Source organism: Sarcophilus harrisii, chromosome 3 (genome assembly GCF_902635505.1).
Source record: "Sarcophilus harrisii chromosome 3, mSarHar1.11, whole genome shotgun sequence".
NCBI classification, from domain to species: Eukaryota; Metazoa; Chordata; class Mammalia; order Dasyuromorphia; family Dasyuridae; genus Sarcophilus; species Sarcophilus harrisii.
This window is the reverse complement of record NC_045428.1, coordinates 532,895,477-532,919,387: the sequence shown is the minus strand read 5'-3', so window position 1 is coordinate 532,919,387 and position 23,911 is coordinate 532,895,477. Positions and strand designations below refer to the sequence as shown.

The following is a 23,911-nucleotide window of genomic DNA, read 5'->3' as shown; positions in this document are numbered from 1 at the left end:
TTTGTTATGATAATAAAATGATATATCTACAGAGCTCTATGTAAATGATACTGCCATTCAATTGATATAATGATCACTATGATTTTTTTTCTTTCTTCGTAGAGATATTAAAAAGAACATGAAGAGCACAATGTAGATCATTGCTTCTGCTGGAAACACCACTTCAAGCAGTCATGCTACTGGTGCAGAATTTTTCTTTTAAATTATTATGTGCTTATTCAATTAATAAGCTATTTGCTATTTCAGCAGGCACTTAAATGAACAACTGCTAAACATTGAAGAAATGCACTATTTTTAGAAATAAGGGTTATATATTCATTAGGAGAAGTTTTCTGAAATAAAAATACCATCTATTACTTTTGTATACAAAGGCAAAACTTTACTTTTATTCCTGCAGAATCTGAGATATACAAGCTTAAGTGATACTTCATAAAAAATGAGAGAAATTTCCAGTAATTTGACATTTCCATTTTCCACCTTCCATCTGACAGGCATCCCAGGACTGGAAGAGGTCCATGCGTGGATTGCCATCCCTTTCTTCTGCCTCTATGCCATTGCCCTTTTGGGAAATGGCATGATTCTGTTTGTCATTATAAGAGAGCAGAGCCTCCATGAGCCCATGTATTATTTCCTTTCCATGCTATCAGCTACTGACTTAGGCTTGACTATTTCTACAATGTCAACAACACTGAGCATCCTTTGGTTTGATGCTAGAGACATCAGCTTAGATGGTTGCATTGTCCAGATGTTCTTCCTTCATGGTTTTACTTTCATGGAATCTGGAGTTCTGGTAGCAATGGCTTTTGATCGCTTTGTGGCCATCTGTGACCCTTTGAGGTATACCACCATCCTCACCAATGCCAGGATCACACAATTAGCTGTAGCAATGATCATTCGTATGACAATTTTAATGCTACCCTTACTCTTGTTATTTAAGAAGCTATCCTTCTGTGGTCCTAATGGTCTTTCTCATTCCTACTGTTACCACCCTGATGTGATTAAGTTGTCATGCTCAGACACCAAAGTCAATAGTATGTGTGGATTAGCTGCACTCATCTTAAGCACAGGGATTGACACACCATGCATTGTGCTCTCTTACATCCTCATCATCCGCTCTGTCCTTAGTATAGCATCTCCCAAAGAGCAGCATAAGGCTTTCAGCACCTGTGCATCTCACATTGGAGCTGTTGCCATCTTTTATATCCCTATGATTAGTCTATCTCTGGTGCACCGCTATGGTCAGCTAGCTCCTAAGATTGTACATACAATGATGGCCAATATCTACCTAATGCTTCCACCTGTGCTTAACCCCATTATATATAGTGTGAAAACAGCTCAGCTCCGCAAGGTGGTGGGCAAATTACTCCTTGGAAAGTAGACTATAGTATGAATTTCAAATACTGATTGATTAAAATGACAGGCATAATGTTACTTTCTGGTGAGATTTGATTGAAATATGAATGGATCTAAGGATAATTATTTTTAACATAGGTCACCAGATAGTCTTAAGATTCACATTCCTTTGAAATGTTTTGTCAGTGGGAGCAAACGGATTTGTGCTTCTTCTAAAAACTATTGCCTTAAATAAAAAGAAAAATAGTCCTTGGTGTAATAAAAATTTTTTAAATATATACTTTCAAATCTCTACTTTAGTTTGATTTAAAGTTATGATGGTTAGCCTGTCAGCAATATATTTCTTACTTATTTAAGAGACATTTATATAATTAGAAGACAACATGTTTCCTAATGTGATGAGGTTTTAAAAAATGGAAAGATCTAATGGTATTTGGCCCATTCTTTTAAAAAACTATAATAACTTTTTTTACACATATTTCAAATTTTACTAAGATAAGAGAATTAGTTTTTACATTTTTGGTTTAAGTATCATAAGATTTCAAGTTATGGCTAAGGGAAATCATTATTAAATATTTGTTTTCAAGGGCATTGATCTTAACATTCAAAGATATGTTATAAAGGGGAATAGAATCATGAGACTACTCTGCTTGAGGTTAGCTCTTTGTTGGCATTTAGTTTGTCATGTAGTACTTATGTACATGTTACTTTGCATCATATATCTCTTTTGACTATTTACATTTATTATTCCTACTTATTAAGACAGATAATTTCATTGTTCTATTCTTTCTCCCCTTAGATGAGTTATGTGCTAAAGGTCACAACCAGACTCCCTCATAGTATATTCCCCAGCATCTCAGAATCCCCCAAAGGATAAGGATTCTGGCTAGAAAGGGACTTCATAAGTCTTAAATTTCACTGACTCCAGGGTAAAGTTAAAAAAAAAAGTTAATATGTAAAAGATATCTACCCATTTCTAGTTTAAATAACACCTTTATTAATTACTCAATTTAATTACATAAACAAATATTATTGATGGTTCTTTAATTTTAATCACTGTCACTTCCTGCTTTATAATCCCCAACTGAACCCATGACTACCTCAAAGATATATAGCTATATGACACAAATAAAAAATTTAGCTATATCAGACAACAAATATACCTTACATTTCACCTATAATTCACCACATATTTGAGGAGGTGAGGGAGGCATGTTTCACACAACAGAACATTGAAGTCATGATTACTTATAACATTGATCAAAGTTGTAATATCTCTCACTGTTACTTTTTCTCATTATTGTCATTTTCATATAAAATTTTCTCCTGCTTCTGTTCACTTTATTTTATATCAATCCATAAACACCCATATTTTTCAAATTCCTGGGGCAGGAAATCATACAATATCATTATCCCAGATGAGATAAAATTGTGAATGGGAAAACTGAAGAGGAAATGAAATGTTTCTAATTGCCTTAAAATTCACAATAATTTTATATAATACAATATCCATAGCACTTTTCAGAGTACAATAAACCAACAACTCTTATTTTATGGTGACTAGATTGATTACATGTTTTGAATGATCTTTTTGCTTAGCTAGTAAAGATGCCATCAACTAGAGAGTTGTTCTTGAATATATGAAATCCCAGGCTCCACAAATAAACTTTTTTTTTAAAAAGCCTAATGTGAAGGCAGAAGATTGGATTATATATAACACCTAAATGGTGACATCCATCCTAAACTCAGAAATCATTTACATCTTGAAGAAAATTCTATTTATTAGTGATTAGAGTGAACCTGCAACATGTTTAACTTTGTCAATAAATTAGAGAAGCAAAAATTTTTCCAATTATAATATATTCTCTTCCTATTTTCTCTACTTTTGGGGGTGAATATAAAGAAAAACAAATGTCTGCATAAACTGGGGTTGTAGAATTTAGGAACATCAAAAAATATCATTGGGGCAACTGTATATCCATTTGGTAATTTGTGAGATGGATCTAAAAGCTTTGAGAACCATGGCATGTAAGAAGAGAGTACATATAATATCAATATTTGGAGAGCTGTGTTTAAGATTGGATGTTTTCTTTGCATGAATTTATACATTAAAAGAATAAGGAACTTGCTTAGGAGATGTAGTTAAGTGTTTGGGATTTGTCTTGAAAAGAATGTGAACATAAATGTGTATCTATAGAGTATATTGAGATGATGGGGGTGGGAGGGAATGAGAGAGAAATGTCATTTTCTTGCTAGTCCTAATCTGCCTTCTCCCTCCCCACATGCATGGAATATGATAGTATGAAGTGATTTATGAGAGAAGAGTGTTTTTATCAGGGTTAATTTAATTCTTTGTCTTGTAATAATAGCTTTTTAAACTCTTTAATTGATTTTCTTTTGAGTAAAGATTACCATGGGGGTAAATATACTTATGGAATTGAGTGATATCATAAAATACCAGCCACACTACAGAGACAACTCTCTCGAGCCCCAGTGCTCTCTTTTATTTTATATAGGTTCCTGGAAGAGATGAATTTAAAGGAAACTCTGGTAAGACTTATATGAACTGATGTAGAGTAAAGTGAGCAGAACCAGGAATACAATGTACACAGTGGTAACAATATTGTAAAAGAAACAAACTGTGAAAGTCTTAGCAATTCTGATCAGTATAATGATAACATGACAGTTCCCGAGGACCCATTATGAAAAATGCTATCCATCTCCAGATAGAGAAGTGATAGACTTGAGTAAAGATAATTTTTACTCCCCCAACATGAAATGCTTTTTTGAAATTCTTTGCACAAAACCATATACATACCATACACATATATGTTGTAAAATAATGGGCATTATAATTCTTGTCTCTTCCATAGGTGGGGAGAGGTTGAGAGGAGAGGGTTTAGAACAGAAAATAGTAAGTAACATTTTTATAATATAATTGAGAAATATTTTATAAAATAAACTTTAAAATGTAATTTAAGAAGAACAAAGGGAATGTTATTATGAAGTAATGCAGAGTGAGATAAGCTATATCAGGAGAATAATTTATATAACAACAACAATATTATAAAGAAAATCAATTTTGAAAGACTTTATGCTTAACTACCAATCATGATTCCACAGAATTGATGATAAAGAATCCTATGACTCTTTCAATATGTGTGGTTGGCTAAACATGCAGAATGAGACATATATTTTTAGACTTGGTTACTGCAGGAATTAGCTTTGTCTGGCCATACAATTTATTACAAGTATGTGTGTGTGTGTGTGTGTGTGTGTGAGAGAGAGAGAGAGAGAGAGAGAGAGAGAGAGAGAGAGAGAGAGAGAGAGAAGAGAGAGAGCAGGAAAAGAGAGAAAAGAGAGAAGAGAAAAAAGAGAAAAGAGAAAGGAAAAGAGAGAAAGCAGGACAGAAAGAGTGGTAGGGGGAAAAAATAAATAATTGTTGGGGATAAAAAGCTGCTTGAACTGTATATATTCTTTTTGCCCAAGTGTCAAATGTAAGATATGTGTTTGTAATATAGAAAAAAATATATTTCAACATCATTCAGCTTGACTGCTTCAATCATTTTTCACTGTCACATTAAATGCATGTTTTTGTGAGGGTTATAGAACATAAGGCTTTAGTTAGATCTGATTCTTTGAAAAAACAAATCCCTCAAAAGGATCTGGGCATAATGATTCTTGGTAAATCTGAATACCGCATTTAAGCATCTGGAACTTCAGACTCTACAAATTTTAAAAAGACAGTGTTCAACCTTCTCCTGCTCCTCTACATTATGACAACATTGGGACTCTATACTGTGATAACACACTATGTATTTGACATTATCCTATTGTCCCTATTTTGCTTAAAAACACCATGCCCATTTCAGTTCTTTACTCTTTCCTTCTCTAACCTTCTTTCTTCAAACGTATCTTCAGCTCTCGCAAAACTAGCTATAATTGCTTACATTATAGTACTTTATAGATCTCATTCAAAGTCTTTCTTAAATTATACCTTACTTATTTTCCCAGTATTCTTACATCCTACTCCTTGTCATGTACTCATAGATCCAATATCTCTGTCATTCCACAAACATGAACTTCTATCTCTCACTTTTAGTCATTTTCTCTGACTGTCCCTTATACTTGGTAAGCTTTACTTTCTCATCTCTGCTTATTGGTTTCTCTTTCCCTTTTGTTGTTTATATTGTTTAGTAGTATAGTCAGTACCCATGGACCATAGCACCCTAAATCCTTCTATCCTCCCATATTTCCTGAAGTCTATCTAAGTTCTTGTCTTTTCTACAGAACTAAAAATTTGTTCTGATATAATACAAGTATGGATTGCTCTCACTTAGTTTACATAATCCTGTTCCTTCATTGACTGCTGAAGTAAGTCCTACAAATATGCTTCATAAAATGACTAATTATCACTTGTGATCTCTTATCTAGTCCATCAAGAACCTATACATCTTCATCTTTACTGTTAGTGCTGAATGAAGTACTGAGTTTAGGCAGAAAGGAATCAGAAAATATTGAAAGGGAAATCACCATCTCATTTTTATCACCATCTATGATAATAGCCCAATTGAATTCAACTTCTGCTAAAAGAAAACAGTTTCATTTTCATTTAATCCAGCACAAATGGTATGTCCTGATGACAAACATAGGAAAATAGGATCAGCCTCAGTGGATTTTCTTAAGATTTCCTTGAGTGTTTCCCATGTAGAAAGAAGACAATATAGTATAGTGGAGAGATTGTTTTTACACACTGAACACATGGAAACTTCCTACCTCTGTTATGTGGATTCATGTTTTCTCATCTTTAAAATCAAGAGGTTTGAAAAGGATGGTCCCTGAAATCTCTTTCATCTGCTATACTCTGATCTCTTCACATCTCAGTTCAAATCTGGCTTATGCTTTTCAGTATGAATGGAATAATTTGAATTAACTTCTATTTTCAGCTCAGTGACCCAAATCTTATTATTATAATGGTAAAGATGATGAAGATGGTGGTGGCAATGACAATAGTAATAATAATAGTTCACATAAAAGTTTCAGGACAAAATACATACATTACCTGATTTGAACATTGACAGCATTGCAAGGTAGGTACTATATTATTCTCATTTTACAAATGAGGAAACTGAGATGCAGAAAGGTCTAATCATGCTCAGACTCACACAGCTAATAACTGTATGAAGTGGGATCCGAATTTGGCCCTTTCTGACAAAAAGAGAACTATTTCAACTACAATATTATGCTTCTTTTCTCTTGAGTCTCTGGGATACCATATAAAAATACTATTTGCATATATATATTCTGCTTATATTACCCTTATTTCCAGAATGGCAATATTTGTTTTGAGTAACTGTGGGGTTTTTTCCTTCCTCATTCAGCTTCAGATGCATTGATGTGTCATCATATACAATTGTCTCAAATCACTCAAGTCAGTTTTTTTTGGCGCACTTGATCCATAGACATTGACACTCTACTCATAGTCATCTCTAAAAACTACTGTAAATTTAACATTAAGAAAGGGCCTTCTGTCCCTCTCTTTTTTATTATAGCTTTTTATTTACAAGATATATAAATGGGTAATTTTTCAGCATTGACAATTGCAAAACCTTTTGTTACAACTTTTCCCCTCATTCCCCCCATCCCCTCCCCCAGATCTGTCCCTCTTTTTTTAAAATAGCTAGGAATTTTATATTGTTTCAGTGTTATTCATACTACCAAATTATTGTTCGAAATCTATAAGCCTTTAAGTACTGTGATTATAGGAAAAATATGTTGATGTACATAAAATGTTAAGAACAGATCCTTTGGAGTTCTCAACAAATCACTTGTATATTACGGCATAATCATCCCACCATTTGTGTTATGTCTATGTTATGTTTTTGTTCCTCCATATAAATACAGGATTGACTCTGTTTATCTAGCTGCACTCTGAAGAGGCCTCTGATAATTTTTCAGCTTTTGCTGTCCTACACTGCAACTCCCTGATGCTAACAAGAGGAGCCATATGCACAAATAGACATTCATTAAAATTCAAGTTATACTTTCTCTTAATAGTATTCACAGTCCCAAGCCTAATAACAGGGAAATGCAGTTCATTCCTTACTCTATGTATAAACACATACACTTTTATCTACTATAACATGTCATTTTTATCTCATCTAATCTCAACTTGACATAAAAAACTTCTTTGCAAAGAGCAATTTGAGTAAGGCCTCACGAAGCTGTGCAGTTTTCAGACTGTAGATGACTGGGTTGAGCACAGGTGGAAGGATTAAGCACATAGTGGACGTCATTGTTTGTACAATTTTAGGAGCTGACTGGCCAAAGCGATGCAACAGGGACAGGGAAATCAGGGGGATGTAGAATACAGCAACAGCTCCAATATGGGACAAACAAGTGCTAAAGGCCTTGTGCTGCTCTGTGGGTGATGCAATACTGAGGACAGAACGGATGATCATGATGTAGGAGATGATAATACATGGTGTATCTATCCCTGAAGTCAAAATGAGACTAGTTAAACCCCAGAAGCTATTAGGTCTGGTATCTGAACATGACAATTTGAGCACATCAGGGTGGTAACAGAAGGAATGGGAAAGTACATTCATTTTACAGAATGACAGGCGTTTCAGCAACAAAAGCGTGGGTACCAACAGCACTGTCATGCGTATGAGTATCACCAGAACAATCTGCAGGATTCTGGCATTAGTGAGAATGGTGGTGTATCTCAGAGGATCACAGATAGCCACAAAACGATCAAAAGCCATTGCCACCAAGACACCAGTTTCTATGGCTGTAAATCCATGTAGAAAGAACATTTGGACAATGCAACCATCTAAGCTGATTTCTCTCAAGTCAAACCAAAAGACAAGCAATGTTGTTGACATTGTGGAAACAATCAAGCCCAAGTCAGTAGCAGACAGCATAGAAAGGAAATAGTACATGGGTTCATGTAGACTCTGCTCTGTGATGATGACAAATAGGATCATGCTATTTCCTGAAAGAGCAAGAGCATAGAGACAGCAGAAAGGGATGGAGATCCAGATATTAGCTGCTTCAAGTCCCGGGATGCCAGTGAGGTGGAAAGTTGTAAATGGAGATGTCATGTTGTTTAAAGTCTCCATTGTAGGGTAGGAAGACAGCATTTGTTTTCATAGAGTTCAAGTTCTGCAGGAACACAAGAGAAATTCCTTCACAATGTTTAAAAATGATATCTTGGATTTTCCCTTCAAAACTATTCACCCTTTGGTGAATCAACCCATGGCCTTATTTCTTTCAAAAAATAAACATAAAGCTGAAGGCATCCTCCAATTCTTAGCAGACTGGATCAATAAATCTTTGATAAAAGGTTGAGTGATTGATTAAATTCATAATCTTTTATATAAAGATAAAATTCTATATTGTCTGTTACTGTTGTATTCTGTGAGTATTGAATACAGTAAAAATGAAGGAATTCATTGCACTATTCACACACCCTTCTCTCCACTCTTCATAAAAGAGTACATATTTGTATTTACATCATGTGGACATTCAGAAAATGAGAAGTTTTACCAGATTTATTGTGCCTAAATCAAACACATTTGATTTTTGCATAAAAAGCACACTTTTTTTCTTACCTTAAAACTTGGGTTAGAATAAAACCTCAGGTTTGAGTGTTTACAGGATAGCTTTATTACTATATCAAATAGGAAGCAGGCCAAAAATGCATATGCTTATAATTACTTATAGAGCTTAAAGTAATTCATTCAGTGTCTTAGGGTATATGAAATATATACAGCATCAAAATCTCAGTGGGAGTATCATCTTAAAGGAGAGATCTGAGAGGGAACTTTTCTGTATTAAAAATGGGTGTGGTTGAGAAGAGGTATTTGATACCAAAAGTAGGAAAGGAAGGACATTGAGATATTTTGAAAAAATTCCCTGAGTCACTTATCAATTCCACATTCTGGTAGGGGATACTTTCCCTATCAGGTCCAAATCTGAATGAGGTTTTAAACATGGACTTCTTGGACTTCATGCGACCCACAATATTCTTAAGTGCTGCAAAACTCAATTAAAATTTGATCGGGAAACATTTAACAAAAAAAAATAAGCTACAATCAACTATAGATAATGTTAATGTGGTTTTCTATGTTAATGTGCAGCCTGTAGGAATATTTATATATAATCTAGTGGCCTCTTTTTCTATTATAATTCAACACCCTTGTTCTACAATACCCTTGAAAATATACCATCTATTTCCTAATTTAAGATATTAAACTGGGAATAGTCTGAGGAAAGTTATGGAGGTAGAAGGTTTAGAATGAGGTAAATGACTGATAGTGACATAGTTTGGTTGAAGTTTAGTATGATTTGGAGTGGTATAAGGAAAGGTATATACTCTTGGGTAGTTCCATATAGTAGAGATCCTCTAGTACTAAGCACAGGAATTTAATATTCATTCAGTAAACAAAAGAAAAACATAGAATATCATTTTTAATAGAATACCTTCAATAGATCTTTATATAACCATGATGGGATTGTAAGGTAGAATATGTTTAAGAAGAGATAGAATAGAGAAAATTAGTATTAGAGCAACAGTGATAAGACTAAATTGGGTAGTAAGATTTGAAAATATTGGTTCAATACAAGAGATATATAGTATGTAAGGTGAAATAACTGGACTTTGCCAATGACAATAAAAGAATTGAAATAAAGAGCTAAATAAACACCACCAAGATTTTGATCACAAGAAACTTGATGTGTAATGCTACTGGCATAAATGGGGAATGCAGATGAAAGAAACACTTTTCAGGAGATGTGGACAGTCAAGGATGATAAGCTCAGCTACAAATAATAAGTATGAAATGCTAGTGGGGTATCTAGGATTAAATGTCGGAAAATCAGGTAGAGACAATCTATCTCTCAGAAGGAAATTCAAGGCTGCAGAAAGAGATATATTTAATATGTTCATACAGATAGTAATTAAAGCTATGAGAGAAAATGAAATTGTCTAAGAATAAAATACAAAACTAAAAGGCAAGAGACATGATGATGAAATCATTGAATCTCCCCTACTTTAAAATGTTCAGAAGAGTAAGAGAAGACTCATTTTAAAGGAGACCAATTAAACGATGACATCTTTGGAAGAGAGGATTTCATTCTTATGCAATTGGCTTCTAAATATACATGTGTCACCTTGATATCCCTCCTGAACTCTAGTTCTGTATCACCAATTACTTACTGGATATGGAGGACCATCTCTGAGAATCCTTGAGCTCAGCTTGGATACAAGGAAGGTGCAAGGTCTCTTCCCATAGACATGAGTCCTTGGACACTCCCAGATATGTAGCACATAATAATTACCAAGGTTCAGAAGAACAGGTGTTTTTTTTTTCACATGCCAGTTACTGGCAACTGAATAATTATATTTGATTCTTTTTTTTTCTGAGACAATCTAGGTTAAGTGACTTGCCCAGGGTCACACAGCTAGGAAACATGAAGTGTCTGAGATAAAATTTGAACTCAGGTCTTTCTGACTTCAGGGCTAGTGCTCTATCCACTGCACCACTTAGCTGCTCCATTGGGTACTCTCAATAGTATCTGAAGATCACTTCATTGCTCTCCACTTCTTTTTCCCAAGCCATCATTTCTCCCAAATTTTTCATACTTATTTTATCTTTCCAGCCACTGACGTTCATAAAGTTGGTTTCATCCTTAAATCTTTTCTCTCCCTGACATTCCATATCCATTCATTTTCCTAAGTCCTGAAAATCTTTTCACACATCCTTTAATATCTGTTTCCTTTTCTCCATTAATGGTTATTTTATTTCACTCATCTCCTATAACCTCAACTATTTTAATAATGTAAGTAATATCCCTACCTTCAGTCCTTTTGCTTTGCAAATGACTTTAAAATCTTCCAGAAGATTCCTTCAGATTGCTCCTAGGAAAAAATATCAACTACTAAATTTGTATGAAAATACCTTCATGATAGATCTTCTGATCTTATTCCACAATACTCTTCTTCATGTATTCTATATTCAAACTTGATTTGGCTAGTTACTATTTGTTAAACTCAAGAGGCCCTCATCAACTTCCATACATTTGTAGAAACTGTCTATTATGGTTGGAATGTACTATAATATTACCTCTATGACTCTTTATCTTCTTTTAAGATACCACCTTATCCACAAAACATTCCCTGATATCCCCTTTGTAGGTGGACTCTGTGACCTGTGTAAAATTATTTGGTTTCTCATTAATACCACCTAAGGAGATCATAAATTCTTTAAAACTGAGCACTATTTCATTCCACTCCTTTTATCCACAGTTGATTTATATGTATGTCTTTGCTTAATAAATATTTGTTGATTGAAATGTTTCACAGAAGCAAGATACTCATAATGCAAATGGATTTTATAATTGAGCATTAGTGATATCCTTTGAGAGAGAAATTTTGGATTAGTGATGCATGAAAAGCAAATTTCAATGGAATACAATGTACATGGATGGTGAAGAAATAGATGTATTAGTGAGTCTGATGAAGCTAAAGGGGAAAAGGCCTTTTTTTTTTTTTTTAACAAGGAGAAGTTAGTAGTTCCTAGATGTTTTTGTTGATTCTCTGAATTATCACCTGTACCACAATAGCCTGAAATTGTTCTGCTCTCTCTTACATAAGCAGGTAGAGGAAAGGACATTACCTTGGAAGAATAGAAAGAACAAAATAAAATTTAGATGTTTCTAATCATCTCATTCCATATTCTGAAAACTTGAATGAATCCTTACTGTATACTGAATAAAATCCTTTCTTATATTGCATCAAAAACTTTCTAAATTCTTAACTCACTTTAAGAGTTCCAATTCCTCAATACATATTATAGACACCGATCAAACAAGATTGGTTTTTGTCCTCTAAATATGCAATATACTTTCCTGCTTTCATGCCTTTTCCTATACCATCCATGTCTCCCTTAATGACTTTGTCTAATCTGCCCATCAGAATATAATCTATTCTTTACAGTAGATGAAATATTACTCTTTCTAGAAAGATCTGATGTGATTTCTTGCTCTTCTATAATGTCATGGTGTTTTATCATTTTTTAAAATTACAGTTGTGGCAGCTAGGTAGTACACACAGTGGACAGAATCTCATGTCTAGAGTCAAGAATACTCATCTTCCTGAGTTCAAATCTGGCCTGAAACACTCACTGTGTGATTCTGGGCAAGTAATTTTTCCCTATTTGCCTCAATTTCCTCAGTCATAAAATGAGTTAGAGAAGGAAATGGCAAACTATTCTAGTATCTTTTGCCAAAAAGAATTCAAATGGAATCACAAAGAATCCAATACAACTGAAATGACTAAATAACAACAGTGAATTGTAAAATCCTTGGGCATTGGGATTATATTATATATCTTTCTTCCTTGTTAGATAGGCACAGAGTTTATACTTAGCTTTGTTCTTGTAGCTGTTAATCATTCAGTGATGTACAATTCTTCATGACCTCATGTTTATTTCTTTTTTTGTTAAAGATAACATAATTGTTTGCCATTGCTTTCTCTTGTTTCCCCCATTTTACAAAAAAAAAAAATGAGGCTAATAGGAGTTGAGAAAATTGTCCAGGATCACATAGCTATTAAATATTTTAAGCTAAATTTGAACTCAGATTTTTTTTCAATGCTAAACCTAGCACTCTATGCATGGCACCATCAAACTTAGCTTACCCCTGCCAAATTTGTTGAATTAATAAAGACAGAGTGAAAATGAATAAGAAACAAATAAAGGATACAGATGGGTAATTTCTAGTTTGGTGATTTTTAGTGTTGTTAGCAAGTATATTGTTTGAAATTGGGCTTTTACAGAATAGACCTTTATTGAGTTTATTCTCATTGGCATTGAGTCATTCATGTTCTTTGATCCAGTTTTACCTGAATAAGCATATATCCCAAGAAGTCCAATATCCCAAAGAAAAGTCTTATATATAACAAGCACTCTTAAAAGTACTGCAAAAAAAAAAAAAACTAGATAAAAATTAACATCCATTTGTTTGGTAATATCTCAATAAATATGGATATATGAATGCCATAAAAATATTATAACACATAACAAAAATAAACATGAGGAAATGTGGAAAGCTTTATATAGATGGAAAAAGCAGAAACAGGAAAGTCATATAATAATAAAGATTGTACATAGACTAGTACAATGACTATTGTAATATAAATTTAAAAGTGCACTAAAGGAAAGTAAAAAAATGATCTTGAACCCAAAGAACAAATGATGAAACATACCTTCTTACTTTGGATAAGCAATAAGGAAACAAGATGAAAAAAATAATGCATATTCTGTGAAATATGATTCACTGTGTCATTTGTTTTCTCTTAATTGTTTTAATTTGTTACAAAGAAAAGGATGGAAAGGTAGAGGAGATAAAAATATGTAAAACAGTATCATCAAAACTGATTTTTAAAAAAAATAAATGAATAGATGTCCACAATAAAAGTAAAGAAATAAAGAAGAATGTTCCAAACATAAAAGGAAATAAGGATGTGGAAGTTAATTATCTTAACATTGTCTTGGTTCCTCATTTCTAATCCTATCACCCATATTGGTTTTGGTTAATTGTTTTAGTTATATCTAGTGTGTCTTTTCTTTCTTTGGTTCATTTTACAAATGAGGAAACTGACACAAACAAGGTTAAGTCACTTGCCCAGGGTAAATAAGTGTCGGAGGCCAGTTTAGAACTGAGAGAGAATCATCTTCCTGATTTTAGGCCATGCATTCTGTCCAGTATCCCACCTAGCTGCCCCTACTATTACCCATGCCTACTTGCTCATTCATGTTATACAGTGATCTAAATCTAAATATCTCCTTTTCAAAGTAAGTAATCTTGCATAGTGATGTAAAGGGTCTCCCTTGCAGCAATTATATGGGTTCTTTTGTCTCCTCAAAAAGGTTTAATTTACATTGAGAAGAATTAAGATATTAAATTAAAAAAAAAAACAATCCTACAGAGCCCATAATCTTAACAATTGAAGATAGGGTCTTCCCATCCTCTTTCCTTGTCTCTGAATTTTTTATACTATTTTACCTATATGGCTATGGTTCTCCTTCTCTTTCTCTTTATGGTTCATAATTCAACTTAATTCAATAGACATATACTCAGTGATAACTAAATATACTTTTCCCTGAGTCATTCATTGTGGAACAAACCTAGTTCTTATTCTCTACTAGCTCAGGTCCCATATGGAGAAACATACCTACACCAACAAGAAAGCAAAATCAAGCCCAATATGATAAAAAAAAAATAAAAGCAGCTAGGGGTAGTTGTAGATAAAGAGCTAGATGAGTATCCAAGAAAGTCTGAGTTCAAGATCTATTTATGAAAAATGTTCCTGTGTCACTCTGGGCACAAGTTGTTTATATCAAGTTTCTAAGACTCTAAATTATATATAGGGCACATATTACCTTCATTGGTAGACAATTTTCTCACTTGAGATTTCCATAAACAGTACAAATAAAATCATAAGGTTAGTCCCTATTTCTGTTTCCTATATAATAAAGCATTTGTATCAACAAGAGCCACAATTCATCATAGAGGGAGTCAAACAAAATCATTTTATCTTACCAGTCTCATGTGGAAGGGAGAAATGACTGTCTTTACTCACCACTAGAAAGAACATGCTCCTTTAATTATGAATCCCAAACCCATATATAAAAGAAGGACTGAATGATGTGGCCTTCCCACATATATCATTGTCCCTTAGGAAATTGTTAATTCAAGGTAGATCTAATCTTTGGCTCTCTGTGGGGATGATTTTCTTGGCTGTCATTGGTATAAAAATATAGTAATGTTATTGATGCACTATAGTACCATGCCTAAATGACTGAAGTCTCAAATGACTTTAAAAATAAATCAAACTGAATTACATTACCAACTTTTTCTGAGTATATGTGATGAATTATAGGATGTAGTCCTTTCCCCCAACCCAAATCTAGGGAAACTTGCCATATAAAATCTTTATTTACAAGGCTTAGCTCAAGCTCCATCTCTTCTACTATATTTGGAGAAAATGATCTCTAGTAAATACTAAAATCTTTTCACTGCTTACTTGTTTACTGTCAGTCAAGCAATAGGAATTTATTAAGTTTCTACTATGTGACATTATACAAAGTGCTAAAATTATGAAGAAAGGGGAAAAACACAATCTGAGACTTCAAGAACAATACAATTTAAAGGAGACAACATGTAAATAGGCGCATCATACAACATGATATGAAGAGATGAAAGTAATCTGAACACCTACCCCCTCCACATACAAACATCCCATCATTAGTAGTTGAGGCCAAAGGAAAATGCCTCCTGCAACAGATGGAAATTGATCTAAGACTTGAAGAAAGTCAGGGAAACTAAGATATATAGATAAGGAGGAGGAGGATTCTAAGTATAAGAAATAGTCAATATAAAGAAAGATATGGAGGCTAGAGTTGAAGTGCATTATTAAAGAAACTGAAAGTATTCCAGTGTAATTGGATTATAGAATGCAAAGGAAGCAGTGAAATACAATAAATCTGGGAAGAGTACATGTTATAAAGGGATTTACATGTCAGAAAAATTAGCTACCTAAATTAATCTCCTTATTCAGTGCCATACCAATCAAATTGACAAAAATTATTTTATAGAGCTAGAAAAATAAATCAAAATTCATCTGGAAAAACAAAACGTCAAAAATCTCAAGGAAATTAATGAAAAAAATGCAAAGCAAGGTGGCCTCGCCATACAAAATCTAAAGTGGTAGTCATCAAAACCATTTGGTAGTGGCTTAGAAATAAAATGGTGGATCAATGAACTAGATTAGTTACATAAGACACAATAGTTAATGACTGTAGTAATCTGTTGTTTGATAAGCCCAAAGACTTCAGCTTCCAAAAATTGTTGGGAAAACGGAAAAATAGCATAGCAGAAACTAGGCATAAACTAACATTTCACACCCTATGTCAAGATAAGTTTAAAATGGATTCATGATTTAGACAGAAAGGATGATGCTATAAGCAAATTAAGAGAACAAGGAAAAGTTTGTCAGATCTTTGGAGAAGGGATGAATTTATGACCAAATAAGAAATCCAAAATGAATAATTTTGTTTACATTAAATTTTTAAAAAATTTCTACACAAAGCCAACCATCCAAAATTAGAAAGGAAGCAGAAAGCTGGAAAACATTTTTTACAGCCACCCTTTCTGATAAAGGCTTCATTTCTCAAATATACAGAGAATTGAGTCAAATATAGAAGAATATAAGTCATTCCTGTTAAATGATCAAACTATATGAATAGCCAATTTTCAGTTGAAGAAATTAAAGCTATTTATAGTCATATAAAATGTTCTAAATAACTATTGATTAGAGAAATACAAATTAAGACAACTTTGAGATACTACTTCATACCTCTCAGACTGACTAAGGTGACAGAAAAAAATAATGATGAATATTGGAGGGCATGTGAAAGAATTGAGACACATTTTTGGTGTAGTTGTAAAGTGATCCAACCATTCTGGAAAGCAAGTTGGAACTATTCCTAAAGTTCTATAAAACTGTACATACCCTTTGATCCAGCAGTGCCACTATTTAGTCTGTATCTCAAAGATCATAAAATAGGGGAAATGCTCCACATATGCAAAATATGTTTGTAGTAGCCCTTTTGTGGTGGCAAGCAGTTGGAAATTGAGAGGATGCCCATACTTGGGGAATGGTTGGACAAGTCATGATTTGTAGTGGCATATGATTTTTCTATAAGAAATGATGAGTAGACAGATTTCCAAAAAGCCTTGGAAAGATTTACATGAACTGATACTGAGTGAAATGAGCAGAACCAGGAAAACATTGTACACAGTGATAATAGCAAGATTGAGTGATGATAAATTATAACAGACTTAGCTCTTCTCAGCAGTACAGAGATCCAATATACTTCCAATAGATTTAGGATGGGAAATGAAATCTGAATCCAGAGAAGAAACTATGGAGATTGAATAGATTGAAACATATTATTTTCAGATTTTTGTGTGTTTTTCTTTCTTGTGTTTTTTCCCTTTTGTTTTGATTTTTGTCACATGATTAACATGGAAATAGATTTTAAATGATTATACATCTATAATGTATATCAGATTTCTTGGCATTTTGGGGGAAATATGGGCAAGTAAGGGAGTGAGGGATAAAAAAATTTAGGAACTCAAAATCTTACAAAAGTGGGCTAATTGAAAATTAGCATTTCATGTAATTAGAAAAAAATAAAATAAAAATCAGCAAAAAAGAAAAGAGAGTGATTCTGCCCACTAATATAAAGGAAAGAATAAAAGGTTGGGGAGAAGGTGGTTAAAAACAGGGAAGTCAAGAGTTAACTACAGTAGAGGGCTCCAGGATGAAAAAAATGAGACCTGAAGCAAAAGTGGGGTCTATCTCCTTTCTACAGTGTTTTATTCTATAATAGGAACCAACAAGATTTCCACACCACTAAATACCTAAGATATAGGGAATCCAATATGGTAGATTTGAAAATCTGGTGAGAGAAAGAAAGAGATACAGAGAGACACAGAAACAGAGAGAGATGAAGACATACAGAGTCAGAGACAGAGAGAGAGAGAGAGAGAGAGACAGAGATAGAAAGAGGACATATGTTAAGATACAGATAATTCAAGAATACATGAGAGAGGAAAAAAGGCTAAAAAAATGATTAAATGTACAGTTTTTTGCTAAATTAAGCAAAACAAAGTGACATTCATGAGTACAAAAGGAAAAATGTATAAAAATTCAAAGGAACATCATAAATCAAGTCAAGTAAAATCAAATCAACAAGCATTTATTAAATGTTTACCAGATGTCAGCGACTGTAATAAGCTATGACAATGTGAACAATTGTTCTTGAATTTTTGTTCTTGAAAAGGACCAAAACAATATCACTATATTAGAATCAAGTAGCAGTGTATTTGACTGAGATTGATCAGACCAATGTGACCTTAGAATGTTCTGCTACAGGTTGGACACAAATAGTTCATGTGAACATTTGGGCAAATTGTTAAACTTACACATCTCACATTTCTTTTGATCTACTTCAATTTTGTTTTGCTCATAGAATACAGTGCCTTCTTTAATGCAGGCATGCCATGCTGGGTGGTTCCAGGAAGTGTCTTTCCCGAGGTCTCTCATATCACACAATTATTTCCAAAGTACTTCAGAGAGACCTTGCACATGCTCTTGTATCATTTTTTTCTTTTTTTCTTTTAGTAAGTTTATTTATTTTTAATGCACATTGACTTATGAATCATGTTGGGAGAGAAAAATCAGAATAAAAGGGGAAAACCAGGAGAGGGATTAAAAAACAGAAAAAAAGAAGTGAACATAGCATGTGTTGATTTAAATTCAGTCTTTTTAGTTCTTTTTCTGGATACAGATGGCTTTTGTCTATTGAGATTGTTTTAGATCACTGAATCACTGAGAAGAACCAAATCTTTCATAATGATCTTTCATGATCATCACACATTCTTGCTGTTATTCTGTACAATGTATTCCTGGTTGTGATTGTTTTGCTCACCATCATTTCATGGCAATCTTTCCAGGCCTTTCTAAAATCAGCTTGTCTATCACTTTTTATAGAACATTAATATTCCATTACCATCATGTACCACAACTTGTTTAGCCATTCTCCAATTGATGGTCATCTACTCATTTTTCAATTCATTGTTATCACATAAAGAGCTGCTACAAACATTTTTACGCATGTAGATCCTTTTCCCTCCTTTATGATTTCCTTAGGCTAGAGACCCAATAATGACACTGACTAGTCAAAGGCACAATTTTTTTTTAGGCCTTTGGGCATAGTTCCAAATTGCTCTCCAGAGTTGGATCATTTCCACTCCACCAACAATAATTAGTGTCCCAGTTTTTCCACATTTTCTCCAACATTTATCTTTTCCTGAAATCTTAGCCAATGTGAGAAATGTGAGGTGGTAGCATCATTTCTTCTTATCCCTATGTTAGCCGTTGCCTTATGTGAGTTCTCTGTAAGATATTCTTTTAAGCAAATATACATTTGGCATTTAAACAACATGGCCAATCCATAGAAGTTGCATTTTCTGCACCATACAGATGGTATATGAAGGCTTTGCGGATTAGTGTGAAAAAGGATTTCAGTGTCTGGTATCTTATCCTGCCAGATGATTAGAACTTTTCTAAGGCACTTCAAACAGAAAAGATTTTATTTCTTGCTATGGCTCTGGTATATTGTCCAAATTTCACAGGCATACAACAGGGAAGTCAGCACAATGACTCCGTGGACCTTTAGTTTGGTGGACAGTTTAATTCCTCTTCTTTCACACGCTTTTCTTCAGAGTCTCCAAAACACTAAGCTTACTTGGGCAATATGTGCATCAATGTCATTATTAATGTTCCCTGGAAAGTATATGATCAAGGTTTGTGAGCTTATTCACAGTATTCAAAGCTTCTCTATTTGCTGTAATTGATGTTTTCATATATGAATAATGTGATTCTGGCCAGTGGAGAGTCTGTTTTCTTGGGATTACTAATACAAACGAAACAAATGACAGTTCCTGCCCAAAAGAAGCTTACAATCCAATGCTGAAAGACAACATATAAAAGGGAACTTAAAAGAAGGGGAGATGGGACAGTCATGGAAATATTGAAGAAATGATAATGATTGTTTTAGATACTTCCTTAACATAGAGTTTCCAGAAAGAATTTGTAATTTCCAGGAGAAGGTCATAGGGGCAATTGTATATTCAGGATGGTAAGACTTTTGGAACATTGTTAGGGATAAACTTAATATTATGAAAAAAATTTAGCCCAAAATTCTCAGTGAAAAAAATTGTAAGGACTCTCCACAAAATTCTCAATAAAAATAGAATTCTATAGACTCTACAGAGACTATGGAATACACCAAGAGATACTGTTACTTTGTGTGTCTCTATGTGTGTAGTATAATATAGACATACATACATACATGCACATACATATGTATAAAAACGGAGATATATCTATAAATATGATTTGTAAGTGAAAAAATTAATTTGGAAGTCAGGACAGAAATTAAATATTATAAATCAGTATTAACAAAGACAAGATATAATATGTAAAGAGAATGATGGAAAATCACTTCAAAGAATTAGAATCTAAGAAATAAAATGACAGATTGAAATATAAAAATATAGAAGTAGAACAAAATTTTGTCTAAATAGAAACAAGAAATATGGTTTTCTCTTTTAGAATTAATTTTCATTTTATTTTATGTATTTGACAAACATCTACATGAACATATCCTTGTAGAAAGAAAGAGTACTGTATACAACTGACACTCAATTACATACAACTTGTTTAATTTATATATATATGTGCATATATATATATCAAGTTTAACATGGTTCTTTCAACAATGTTTTATTCTTTCATGTATTTAAAATTATTTATTTATTTAATTTTATTTCTTTTAAGTATCATTGTCACTTCCTCCATTCCCCATATCTCTCCTTTCCAAAATGAGCAAATAAAAGTCTTTTCTATTTAAAAAAAATGTTAATTACCCCAGACAATTCCAGGCATTGATGATGTCTAAAGAAAGCTAATGTAAGTTGCTCCAAATCTCTCTGAAATTATTCTGATTGTTTCTTACAGAACAATAATATTCATAAAATTCATATACTATAACTTATTCACCCTTTCTCTAATTTTTAGATGTCAACTCAATGCAGCTGCTTTTTTTTTTTCCTAAGGCCAACAAGGTGCTGTTTTTTTTTTTTAATACAGTATCCAATGACTTTTTCTCAGCATGCATTCTTCTTAATGTTCTATTGAATTTAACACTGTTGATTACATTTATTCTTTTTTTTGAATTTTAAAATTTTTATTTAATATTTTCTCCAAGTTACATTCAAAACAAAATTTTATTTACATTTGTTTTTAAAATTGTTGAGGTCTAGGTTCTATCATAGCCACCTCACAATTAAGAAACCATTTGTGAAGTTATGCAAAACATTTTCATAAAAGTCATTTAACAAAAGCATAGATCTCCCACTGTAATGAAAATAAAAACCCTCAAGAGAAATTAATTTAATAAAAATAAAAGAAACATAGAAAGAGAAAGAGAGAATACTTCAATCTGTATTCAGACAAAATCAGTTCCTCCTCTGGGCATAGATAGAATTTTTCATCTTAAATCCTTAAGAATAATCTGGGATGATTTTATTACTGAAAATAGCAGTTGGTCATCCCAGAACATTGCTATTACTTTGTATATAGTTCATTTAACTTTGCTTGAGTTTATGGAGGACTTTCCAGGTTTATTTTTTTTTTTCTTGAGAGTATCCTGCTCATCATTTCTCATAGAACAATAATATCCCATCATAAACATACACAAGTTTATTGAGCTATTCAGGAATTGATGGGTATCTCTTCAATTTCCTTTTTTTCCCCTGAGAAGAGAGTTACTAGGAAAATTATTTTTGTATGTGTAAGTCATTTCCCCTTATTTTCAATCTTTTTTAGTATTCAGGACAAGTAGTGGTTTTGTTAGGTCAAAGAATATGGATGAATTTATAGCCCTCTGTCACAGATCATATCTTCTGATCATTTACCACTTGGAGTATGACTCTTATTTTTTATAAATTTGACTCAGTTCCCTCTATGAGAAATGAGAGCTTATCAAAGAAACTTGCCTCAAAATTCCTTTTATAATTGATATATATATATATATTCTCTCTCTCTCTTCTTTCACCCTGTTCCTCCTCAAAAGTGATCTGGTACTGACCACTTCTTCTCCTAAAAAGCCCTCTCTTTCATCACCCTCCCCACTTCCCATATTCCATTCCCCTCCTATTTTCCTGCAGAATAAAATAGATTTCTTTACTCTTATTGAATATATATGTTATTTCTGCTTTGAGCCAATTCTGGTGAGAGTAAGATTCACTCTCACCCTCTCCTTCCTTTATTCTCTTCCATTGTAAAAAACTTTTTGCTTCTTTTTTAAGACAAGACAATGTACAGCATTCTACTTCCCCCTCTCCCTATCTTTCAGTACATTCCTTGCTCGCTTATTAATTTCATCATTTTAAAAGAAGATATCATCCCTTTATATTCATGTGTCCCTAGTCTATATATACTCCTTCTAACTTCCATAATAATGAGAAAGTTACAGCGAATTGCAGGTATCATTTTCCCATGGACTACCTTTTTTCCTGAGTCCTTAATTTTCTTGCTTTTCTGATGACTCCATCATTTTATATACTAAATCACTTTTATTCTCCCATGTCAGAAAAATAGACATCATATGAGATTTAAAATGATGATAAAGGCCCCTCATATCTGTCCTCTATACACTTCCCATAGTCTATCATATTAACAGCTATAGAAAGTGAAAAGAAGAAAATCTTTTTGTACAATAAGTCACCAGAGAATGTCTTTCCAGGGACAGAGAGATTTAAAATGAAACAGATTCACAGTATTTTCCCATAGGAAAAGATCTCTCTGTAGGCTGCTTTAATAGCCTCAAAAAATCATGGCTCCATAAAAATACTTTTCCATCAATTAGTCAGTACGCCTCCTCCAAACTCTTTTTTTATTTGGATAGGTTAAATCTTTCCCCTTTCTCTGAGATTTTTCTGAAGCAGGAAGTTATTTTCAGATGCAACCCTGCATATTTACTTGTTTGTCCTACGATGTTTCAGATGAGCTCAAATTACACCAAAAGAAATTTAAGTTAGATACAAGAAAAAAATTATTGGCAGTGAATATTGAGACACTAGGCTCTTTCATTTTTAGTTCATCCTTCTACATGTCTTAGTGGCTCATTTACTTTTCAAATCTACAGGTGAGTAATTAGTCCTCTCTCTGCTAATATCCTATCATTTTGTGATTCTCTCATGTGCAAGGCAATTATTATACATGTGTATCAATAAATCCATTGTTGATTGATACATAAATAAGATAAAATAATTTTCTTCAAGCAGCAAATTATCAAATTTTGACTGGTTCTTAAATAATTTTCCTGTCATTCATCTCCATACCTGTATCATTAACAGGTAAAACACTTTTCCTGGTCTCTACCCTAATCTCTGGATATATTTTGCAAATATATGAACTTTTCTAGGAAGATTTAGAACAGAGAAACTAAGTCATTTAATAGAGAGAATTCTGGACCAAAAGCAAAAAAATCTGAATTCAAATCCAGCCCCAGACATTTAAATAATTGTGTGGGGCAAGTTAGTTAACCCCTTTTTGCCTCAGTTTCCTCAACTGTCAAATAGGAATAAAAGAGTACTTGCTCTCTGAGTTATTATGAGGATCAAAGAAGATAATATTTGGAAAGTGTCTAGTACAGTGCCTCATACATAGTAAGATTTACATAAAAGATATTGTGGAAAGAGCAAAAAAGATAAAGAAAATTCTACTTTCATTATGCTTGGTCTTGCCTGATATCTAGTTAATAACTCAAACCAAAATCTCAGTTCCTGAATCCTGTTACATCTTCCTATTATTTTTACTTTTGTGGCGTTGGACTCAAGTTGTAAAGGATCATGA

General features: G+C 33.1%; 2 protein-coding genes across 2 annotated transcripts; one reads left to right on the top strand and one right to left on the bottom strand.

The window, feature by feature from the left end:
• Positions 1-436: 436 nt before the first annotated feature.
• On the top strand, positions 437-1,378 carry LOC100913778 (olfactory receptor 51F1-like). Its single transcript, XM_003766850.2, has one exon. It carries the CDS (start codon positions 437-439, stop codon positions 1,376-1,378), a length of 942 nt encoding a protein of 313 aa, XP_003766898.1.
• Positions 1,379-7,520: 6,142 nt separating this feature from the next.
• LOC100913515 (olfactory receptor 51F1-like) lies at positions 7,521-8,498 on the bottom strand. Its single transcript, XM_031961472.1, has one exon. The coding sequence runs from the start codon at positions 8,496-8,498 to the stop codon at positions 7,521-7,523; it is 978 nt and encodes a 325-aa protein (XP_031817332.1).
• Between the last annotated feature and the right edge of the window lie 15,413 nt (positions 8,499-23,911).

What these genes read in the sequence shown, in the direction of transcription:
- LOC100913778 (XM_003766850.2), top strand. Translation starts at nt 437, where the DNA reads ATGAGAGAAATTTCCAGTAATTTGACATTTCCATTTTCCACCTTCCAT.
- LOC100913515 (XM_031961472.1), bottom strand. Translation starts at nt 8,498, where the DNA reads ATGCTGTCTTCCTACCCTACAATGGAGACTTTAAACAACATGACATCT.